This window comes from Nematolebias whitei, chromosome 11 (assembly GCF_014905685.2).
Source record: "Nematolebias whitei isolate Nwh7 chromosome 11, NemWhi1, whole genome shotgun sequence".
Classification (NCBI taxonomy): domain Eukaryota; kingdom Metazoa; phylum Chordata; class Actinopteri; order Cyprinodontiformes; family Rivulidae; genus Nematolebias; species Nematolebias whitei.
In genome coordinates this window covers 40,851,238-40,862,024 of record NC_056508.1, presented here as the reverse complement: position 1 = coordinate 40,862,024, position 10,787 = coordinate 40,851,238, and the positions used below count along the sequence as shown (strand labels likewise).

Here is a 10,787-nt window from a genome sequence, read left to right as displayed (position 1 = left end):
TAGAAATCATGAGGTCCAATTCAATTTATAGTCCACAATAAAAAATAAACTGATCAAATGACCTTTTTTTTTCATATTTATTTTAAAAATATATAGAAATGTGAAAAATATTATTCAGATTTCTTATTTCAAAATACACAGAAACATGAAATTAACTTTTAAGCAATGGACATTAACAAAATGTAAAGTAAAGCTCAGCGCTGAGCAACTCAATAAATATTAGACCACTGTAAAGAGAAGGAGAAAAGAGTCTTAAATGTTTTACATGGTTTTCATTTGCACTTGTGCTCCAGCACAGAGGCTGTTTGTCCTGCTGAACAAAGATTTCTGCCTCTTTTGGGAAATCCAAGGCTCAGTAACTAAAAAAATACAAAACCCACTTGTATCATCCTTCAAACTTTCTATGTTGTGAGCGTTTCAGCTCATTAGCTTCTTATCTGGGGAAAGTGTAATGTTTAGGGTCAGGATGGCCCTGAGTGTGTGTGAGTGTGTGTGAGTGTGTGTGTGTGTGTGTGTGGGGGGGGGGGGGGTCTGACAGACAGACCAGGATCCCAACGATTCAAGACTGAGCTCGGGGCCAGAGGACACATTCTGACCTCATGGAAAGACGAATAGTCCATGATAACATCTCCTTGTCTGGTCAAAAAAAAAAAAAACTTTTTAAAAGAATTTTTAAATAATGAATGAACACGTAAAAAAATAGGTAAATCATAGCAACAAAACTACCTCGGGATTTCTTCATTTAATCGTTTTCTAAACATGCAAATCATTTAATTTACATGTATTTTTGATACAGTTGATTAAAGTGAAGATACCTCTTTCTTTGCTCATCACGGTTTCTTTATATAATTACCTTGGGGTGACAGTTCAGTCATATAATACCAGAAATTAATCACCAATTTGACACTAAGGCCACAGCTGGCTGCTTTTACATCAAACTGTTTAAAAAAATAAAAAAAAACACTCGACTCTTGAAGTAAGAGTCCAAACTCTCCCTTAACTTTGGTACATTTGGTACTAACTGTACCAATGTACTAAACACACTAAGAACGCAGCGGCTTGGTGCATCAAATCTACGAATATTTCTCAACCTCAAATCCGTCCCTGTGAATTTTTGCGCCTTTGATTTTGATTTGACACAACTGAACGAGAAGACAAACCATCAAAACAAGCGTAGAAGAAGAACTGCTCTGAGAAGCTAGATGTTGAAGCAGAGAGTGCACGCACATAAAAACGTAACAATTCACGACCGCTTTAAAGTAGAACAGTGTCAGAGATGCTAGTTTACAGCGCCCCCTACCTTCCCGGCATAGTTACTGCTTTTTGATGTTTGGTGATTTTATTTTTTAGAAATGACAAGAAAAAGACTGTTTTGGGAAAGCTGCATTACTGTGGCCTAAATGTACCATAATTTCTGAACTATTGAGCGCAGCCATAAGCCACGCCCACTAAATTAAATTTAATTAAATTTGTACATATACAGGCAGCTCTATTTTCTTCTACGACAGCCAGTTCAATCACCTTTAACTTGAAAGTTGCATCACATGCATTTCTGCATGCGTTTTCCATATTGAGGGTGCATGCATGAAGTAGGGGTGCACCAATAAATGAGCCCTGATTTCCTTAACTTTGGGAGATCAAAGATCGACCGATACTTACATGAGAAATCAATTTTACCATTTTTTTGTAATTTTAACAACAATTGTTCTAGAATTGCGCCGCTCAAGGTGGCTGCATGTTGGAGTAGCTCTCTTACATTCATTCTGAGATTTCGCTTTTGAAAACTTTAATTCCTCTTTTTTCTGGATGTAAAAGGCTTTTTTTGGACGATTACTTCTTCTGTTATCAGATGCTGTGCCGCTAGAAGGATTTTTATTGAAACCTTTTTCACTTTTGGACATTTGTTATGATGCGTAACCATGACAACAAGGTGGTTTTCCACAACCGGGAGCAGCTGATTAACATCTCAAAAGCTCAAATAATACCTCAACTACAGCCCCAAATCCCAAATGAGTTGAAAAGGAGGCACCGTGGATGCATTTCCGTCTACCTGGAGGCGGTGCTCGAGTGCCTGACTGCCTGACTGCCAAGATCTTGGAGATAGCAGGAAACACGGCTCTTGACAGTGGGAGAGCTGAGATCGTACCCTGCACCTGCAGTTAAGTCCGCGGTGACGAGGGTCTTAGCAGGCTGCTGGGAGAAATGGCCATTGCTTGGGGAGGAGTTCTGCCCAGCATTCCGGCTGTCCTGATGCCCAAGAGGACTGAGAGGTCTGCTGGGTCTGGGTGGACGGATCGGCATCTGCAGCCTGTTTCTTCGGATCTGCTGTGGGATGGACTGCTGCAGATCCTTCCTGCCCAAAGCCATCAGCATCTATAACAACTCTAATGAAACCAGAATGATGAGCTACAACAACAATTAATTTCCCTTTGGGATGTATAAAGTATTTATTTATATTTCAGAGCACTACCTCATGTGCAGTTCAAACAAGTTTGTATTATTTCGAGGATATTGTTCAAGGGTATGTTTTTTTGATAAAATAATATTGAAAAATTGAAGGTGCATTGTGACCTTATAACACTCAACAGTGTCGCTTATAAAACAAAATTGATATCGACCAAAATCGGAATTGGCAGGTCAGACTTTTTAGAGATCGGTGATCAGCCAGAAAACTGCAATCGGTGCATCCCTAACATGAAGCGTAAAATAACTGATCTGAAGAACTGTGTGAGTGTGTTTGATTTACGGTAATTCAAAGTTTCATTGGTCCACTGTGAGATGTTCAGTAATTTCATTGGGCGGATTTTTTTTTTTTAACCTTTATTTATACATGTAGGCCCATTGATTGACGAGGACCAACCCCACAAGAGAGACGAGTATTGGGCAGCTACGCGAGCGCCCAGGTGTGACGAGGCTAAATGTATTGGCGGCATGACGTTTTTTGACGTTAGTCAGTCAAAAAAAAAAAAAACATAAATTAGCCACATCATTGTATAAGCTGTGGGGTTCAAAGCCTGTGGAAAAAGAAGCGGCTTATAGACAGGAAATTACGGTAGTGTTATAAGAAAAAAAAGCTCCCCAAGATATGCATTTGATTAAAGGGTTTTTTAACATAAAAACTTGGGCATATTTAACATACAAAGATGACAGAATCTAGCAGTGCTCTGAAAACCCCTGATTATGCCGCTTAACAATTAAAATGACTGACACCAACCCGCTTGAGAACAGACACCCAAAAGACCAAAAAGCTGCATACCTTAACAACCCTCACCCACTTACACTCTTCCAAATGTAATTTTCAGACTGACCTCCCAATCAGACAGCAGATAATTGCATTCTTTTACATTTGAAAGTCACATTAAAGAGGCTGATAATGGAAAAAGGGCCTCACTGGAGCGGACAATCGAAACATCAGATCCGTCTTAGACCAGGGCTGACCAGCCAGATTTGCTCTCTGTTGTTACTATTGATAATAATGTGTTGTTTTTGTAAAGAATTAAATGTTTGTTTCCCGTAGAATGAAGTGAAATACGCCTCGGTGAAGATAACGGGAGTTAAAATAAAGCAGCTCCTAAATTCATCTGCCATCATAGATCAATAAAAAACGATCAGAGGAATAAAATAGGATGAAGGTACAACGAATGGTCAAACACAATCCAGTGTACAAAAGAAGTAATTATTTTGTCAATCTGATTGCTACTTTTTACATTAAATATTTGAAGAACAGAAAAAAAATCTGATACATTAGTGATTGAAAGATTCAATCTTGGCAGTTCAACATATTTTGGTTAAAGACTAAAAGTTTTGCTTGTTCTTGCATGTGCTCTCTTGTAGCTGCTGTCTGAATAGCAGCTAATGAGTTCCCTGAGGAAAGCATCACTAAGCAGGTCAGCAACTGTTGTGCGCTCCAGAGAAATGCATAGCACCGCCACGCATGACCTTTGACCTCACCCCTGCCCTTGCACTTCCCACAGACGCTTGTAAAAGTCAAAAGCATCATTTGAGGGTTGATGTCACATAGCCATGCAGCGGTGCAATCCAAAACAAACAGACGCTTGTTCAGGACCTCCTAATGGAAAATATGTCGTTTGTTCTGAATCGTTTAACTCATTGACTGTCTGTGTTCATCAATTCATCAATCGTGTTTCAAGCATCTTTGTTTACAAGGTAAATGATAAAGGGTTGCAATTTTCCCACAAATGCAGAATGAAGATCCCGAATGTCTGCAAATACATTTCATGAAGAAAATGCGGACATCTTTAGCTACTGTGCTAATTTTGATGCATTCAAATAATATTGATTAATGTGCACTGTTCTGATAAGTAAATGAATTAAATGAAAATTTGAAATTAACCTCTTTTACTTTTTTCTTATTTATGTCTAAAAATGCACAAAGAAACATCTCAAAGAGCAAAAGATGACGCTTGTTTATCTTTTGCACCTTAATGAGGATTTATCACAGTGGCGTACCACAGCAAATTACCTGCATGCACTTTAGATCAAATTAAAGGGCGCAGACTCTTTCAGCAGGCAGAGGAATCATGCGCAGAGCTGCAAACTGAACATGGTTTACTCTCCTGCGGCAGGTGAACAGGTTGAGGACGTATCCTGAAACAGCTCACTTACGCAAGTCTCTATCAAAACAAACCCCTGAACAAACATTTTCGTTCCCCTATAACAAAAATTACCCTTAAACCAGTTTCTGACAGCTTCTTGTAGAGATGGAGGTCCTAAATACACAAACCTAAGAGCAGCTTACAGCGGTGGATTTGTCTCAGCCCTTATTTTGTCTCCGTGTGTGGCACTGATCTCCTAGTTCCTCCCTACAGTCTCTCAGTTCGAGGGGTTGATGCCCAAGACACCGACACCCGCCCCCCAGTTACATCACGCAGTTTCAACTAGTCATTTTAACAAGCAGCAGATTCCTAATAAACCTGAGTCCTTTGTCTTCTGGAGCACAGAACACAACACTTCAAACCATCCAGTAAAAGTAAGTGCTTACCTGCAGCAAAATATTTATGAGCTTCAGAAGGCAAGGAGAGGAAAAAAGAAGAAAGAAATAGTTGTTAGTGAATACTATATTGCTAAAGCACATACAATCAAAAGGACTTTTTGTCTTCTGGGACATGCTGTAATGTAGAAGTGAGTGAAAAGACGAGTGTGGACCTGTGATGGATTAGAGACATGAATCAGGTGTACAGTCATTAACCTCTAACAGGAGTTTATACCGTAGTTACTTACGTGTGCATCTATTTTAAACTTTGTTAAGGGAAAAATTATCAACAGAATTAACGTCAATCTGATTCCTGTACATGACTTTTATTTGATTGTCTAAGGCTCAGCAGCAGCAGAACAAATGTTTAAATGAAACCTAACCGACCCCCTCACAAAATCAAGAGCACATAAAAAAAAACAAATCTCGCTTGTTTCCATTATCTCCCATAGACCGAGGGGGTAGCGCAGTTCTGTCAACCTCCTGATGCAGATTGCAGAGTGAGACCGAGCAGAGCCGATAAGAACTAAGAGAGGCTCGTTCATAAAAGACGGGCTGGCCAGGCTGCAACAGAAGGCCATTTACAAAAGAAGAATCCAGAAAGCAGTTTTATTTGACTCTCACCACCCACTGGAACACAAACTAAGGATTAAACCACCAGGACAGAAGGAAAGACAAAAGTAACACAAACTCTAACAAACCTATTGAACCCTGTGGATATCTTAACAGAGTGTTTGTTATTTCAGACAGGAAATCTAAAAACCCCAAATGAAAACAGACACAAACATATCGTCATCCTATGTGTTGCTGGAATAACTGAGGAATATGGGATTTTCACCAAACACTACAGACAGCAATAAGACAGCAATGTTTCGAAACGAGATGGAGAAGATACAGTAGATGTTTTGAAAGATGCACATAAAGAGTTTTATCTGTCAAACAAGACCAGTGGTAAAAATGTCCAGCACTTACAATGCAGTTTGAATTTTTTGATTCAGTGCATGTTGCACCTTTATGCATTTGATCAACCTCATTGCAAACCAGGCCAAAAATGAAGTTATTTACCCTCAGGTGGGAAGGGAGAGTGAAATGTCTCAATGACCCTCAGGAGGGAAGGGAGAGTGAAATGTCTTAATGACCCTCAGGAGAGAAGGGAGAATGAAATGCCTTAATGACTCTTAGGAGGGAAGGGAGAGTGAAATGCCTTAATGACCCTCAGGAGAGAAGGGAGAATGAAATGCCTTAATGACCCTTAGGAGGGAAGGGAGAGTGAAATGCCTTAATGACCCTTAGGAGGGAAGGGAGAGTGAAATGCCTTAATGACCCTCAGAAGGGAAGGGAGAGTGAAATGCCTTAATGTACCTCAGGAGAGAAGGGAGAACAAAATGTCTTAATGACCTTCAGGAAGGAAGGGAAAGTGAAATGCCTTAATGACCCTCAGGAGTGAAGGGAGAGCAAAATGCCTTAATGACCCTCAAGAGTGAAGGGAGAGCAAAATGCCTTAATAACCCTCAGGAGGGAAGGGAGAGTGAAATGCTTTAATGACCCTCAGGTGGGAAGGGAACGTGAAATGCATAAGAGTTACGTTTGCTAACAAACCGAGCACCTCACTGCACCTCCCTCCCTCCAAGGTACATTGTTATTTCACATTAAATGACAAAGAATGGAGAAGACAGAATAAGTCTAACTAGAAAAGAGATTAAGCTTTTACAAATCTGAACAACAAACTAAATAAATGTTTTAAAAACAAAGGAAAGTCTGAAACAGACATATGTTTGTTGTTTTTTTTGAGTTTTTGACTTCAGATTTTAACATTTATGCACTCAAACAAAAAAAGGTTATATGTATATAACCATCAAGGTCATATAATCAAAGTTTATATGATATATAAACCATCTGATAAAAAATGCGCAAAGCTCTTATATTGTACATTGATTTCACAATAATACGTTTAATTATAAAATCTGGGTTGAAATGTGCTTTATGCTTCAAACGTAATTCTCTCCCTAGTCATATTTTTCCAGCACATGAAAACAAACACGAGCTAGACCACCATCGAAGCATGAGGCAGTTTCATCAAGGATTGTTCAATCACTGCGTAACTGACAGTAAATAACAAGAAATTTGCAGCCATTTTGCACAATAACCTTTCACCCTGACAAAACAGCTGTTTTGATGGGTTTTGTCCTGGGGCAGTTATTAGCCCAGTGTCAGCTCCAACTCTGTTCCACCCTCTTGCATTTCTTTCCTCCTGTTTTCACAACTCTTTTCTTGATCCTCATTATTCCAAACTGGGGTCTTTTGGGGAGCAAAGGGTCTATTGTCTAAAGATGAAGCTTAAAACAACTAAACGCTTAGGAGGAGTGACTACTTGTATCAGCTGAAAGACAGAGACAGAGGTGGGGGGAAGTGTGTGTCTGGTCTGGCGTTCCCATATCACTTAGGCTAATGTGATTAAGGGTGTGCAAGAGGGGGCAATTCATTTAGTCCAGAGTGTGTTGGTTCTAAAGGATTTGTGTCAGGGAAAAAGCGGGGGAAGGTAGAGGGATGTGGCTGGTCACAGGACTTCCTTAAAGGCACACATGATTGCACAATCAAAAAAGAAACTGCATTGGAAGCACTTTTAGTCCCTAGTACCAAAATTAGTTTGCATGAATGTGTACTCAATTACTCCTCAGTTGCTAATTGTAGAAGGTAAAACCAAACTACTGCACATTGTTACCAAACTGATGCATGAATAAACCAAATGATTGCACTGCTTTTGCAGGAGCAAATTAGGATTTTGTGCATCCGCTTAATTCTTAAAGCCACTCCAAAGGGAGATTTGCGCCTCAAACTGTGCCAACAAAATAGCATCTTTCAAATACATGCAGTTTCCCAACATTTAATTTTATGGGGCCGAGATTGTGTAGGGGCAGGGCAGCCCACTCAGGACCCGAAGGTCCTGGGTTCAATCCCTGGTCATTGCACATCTCGTGGTGTCTCTGAGCATGATACCCAATTCCAAATTGTTCCCCAGGTGCTTACATAGCTGCCCACTGCTCCACCCGAGTGTATCCCAGGTGTGATGGGTTCAATGTAGAGAACTAATTTCATCTTTGTATGGGAACATACAACAACACATAGCACTTTATTTATTATTATTAAAAAAGGTATTACACTTATATTTACTACTGTATGTATGTCTGAGGACAAGAACTGAAATGATGGAGGTCTGTTGGACTACTGTCTTCACAAAAAAGGTACAGTAATTTCACAAAATGCATATTCCATCCTCACTTCTAGTGATGAGGATGAAATTGAATTTATAGATTATTTAAATAATTCTATATTTGGGCAGCAGGACAACTTAGTGGTTACCACAGCTGCCTCACAGCAAGAAGTTTCAGGGTTCAATCGTTGGACTGAGCCTGGCATCTTTCTGTGGGGAGTTTAAATGTTTCTCTGGGTACTCCACTTTCCTCCCACAGTCTAAAAACATGCATGTTAGGATGCTTTCAGGCCCAGGCCTCCCTTGCAAAAAGGATCAGTGACCTCAAATAGATTTGTCCGGTTAAATAACACTTAGTAAGAATCATAAAAATGGTTCTTTGTGTGAAAGTGTTAATGGTTGTTTGTCTCATTTATGTGTCCCTGTGATGGACTTGCAACCTATCCATGGTGTACTGCTGGGGACAGGCAGCAGCTCCCCGTGACCAGGAAAGGAGAAGCGGGTAAAGAAAATGGATAGATTATTTAAATTTACAAACTGTAAAAAAGTTTGTAAAATGGAAATGCTGCTGTTTTACATTCAGAATATAAAATATTATAATTAAACATATTATTTGACCCAAAGTAATTATCTTGATGTATAATTATTGCAGGTTTTTAAGTGTTGCTAGTTCTTTGTATTTATTGTAGTCACATGGGTGCTCTTTTGATGCTTCAGGTAATTATTCTTTAAGTTGCAGATAAGACTTTTGTTGACAAGACTTGTCTTTACATAAAAAAAGAGGATTTATACATGTAAAAAATGCTAATAGATAACCCGAAAATTAAAAGCACTCAATATATATATATATATATACATACATAAGGATCAATATGTTGCAACAAATCAGGGCTACTATTTGGACAAGACACAGCATATACATTTAACTTTAAACGGAGCATGGTAGCAGATAATGTTGCTATTTCAAATTATTCAGAAATGGATAAAGAATTGTGGATTAAAAATGAATTGTAATGTAGACTCAAGATCTGTGCATTTTTTTAAACAAGAGTGCCGCATACAGCGCATTATACGCCTGTTAAAAAACTATTATACAGCAATCTATAGCCATAGCTCGGTCAAGCAAAGATCTTTTTAACCTTTGACTTTGATTAGTGACTTTCAACTTAGAACTAGGGTGATAAAATAAAGATTATGCAAAAAGCTGTTTAATGGTGGTACATACAGTATGTGTATCAAGTTTTGTTCAGTGCATCAGAAGTTATTGGCAGGGCAACCAAAGACCTTGTTTTAACTCCAACCTTGATTTGTGACCTTGACCTTTGAGATGGAGTGATGAAAAGTGTACATGACACCATCTATGTTAAGATGCATATGTGTATGAAATTTCTTGGAATTATCTTGAGTGTAACAGAAGTTATGAGCAGTATGACAAAAGACTTGGTCTTAACTTGAACAGGCGTATAATAAGAAGGAAATGGGGTCTTTGTTTGTCATTCTGTTCTATGCTGTCTGCATATGAAAGACACCAACCCCTACTGTCCAAATAAAATACACCCCCTCCCAAAAAAGGAAACATTTTACAAGCAGGGAGAAAAATGTGTCATCCCTCCCTCCTTTTATACCGCTATTCTACATTTTTAAGGGCCTCTCTCTATTTTTATGCTGCTTTATTTACACAAGATGATCTATTTTTCTGGCAAGTCACTTACTGTAATAATCAGTCTGCTTCCCATGATGCGTTCGAACAGTTATGCCTGAAGATTTTTGTCTAAATCATGAGAATTCTTCAAGGTCGACTATTTCTCAACACACAGATGCAAACAATAACTGCATTCCACTTGGAGACTGATAGTGGACATCACACAACATTCCCATAGCCTGGATTATAAACAGATGTATTCAAAATTCAGCCAATGAATCTGGGAGGTGTTTGGTCATCTTCAAGTAGGGCCTACAAATAGGGAAATGTTGAGGGGGGTGTTCTGGACTGACGTGCATTTTTTCACACGCAGGACACTGCGGGCTGTAAAATGTTCTATCGGTTTCCAGCTGTGAGGTGTATACAACCCTTTCACCGTCCCCTCCTTTTCTCAACAACTTGAATAAATAGAGGCTGAGAAATGGGCCAGAGGGGAAGAAATGGGAAGAAAAAAGGTTTCCCTTGGTACTTGTTTACCTCCTGCAACACATCATTCACATCAGCCTAATTTATGTGGCCTTAGTGGACTTTCTGCTTGCCAGAAGAATAAGCACAGCTTGCCCATTTTCATTGTGATGATGGGAAACAAGCTTTATCCCAACACCTTTAATACCTCTGCCTCTCCTCATGTTGAAGTGTCTGATAAAACTTTACTTTTTTTAGTTTACTTGTTAGAAATTCAGAGTAATTAATGTGACTTTAGATTGGAACCATAAGGAATTGTTGAAGTTTAGTTTGTATTCTCAGAGTGATAACCACTTAAACTTTAAAATGAGTTATTTACATATGCATCAATGAGACAATGTTATATATATATAAATATATATATATAGTTATTATATATATATATATATATATATATAAAATATACACAGAAGAGT

General features: G+C 38.8%; 1 protein-coding gene across 1 annotated transcript in view; it reads right to left on the bottom strand.

Moving 5' to 3' along the window:
* Positions 1 to 2,046: 2,046 nt before the first annotated feature.
* The window catches only part of LOC119417326 (agrin), a 91,294-nt gene continuing 82,553 nt past the window's right edge, over positions 2,047 to 10,787 (bottom strand). The window contains exons 3-4 of the mRNA XM_037684534.1: positions 5,003 to 5,023; positions 2,047 to 2,153 (exon numbers count right to left, since the gene is read on the bottom strand). Coding sequence (XP_037540462.1) covers positions 2,047 to 2,153; positions 5,003 to 5,023 — 128 coding nt within the window. The remainder of the gene's footprint in view (positions 2,154 to 5,002; positions 5,024 to 10,787) is intronic.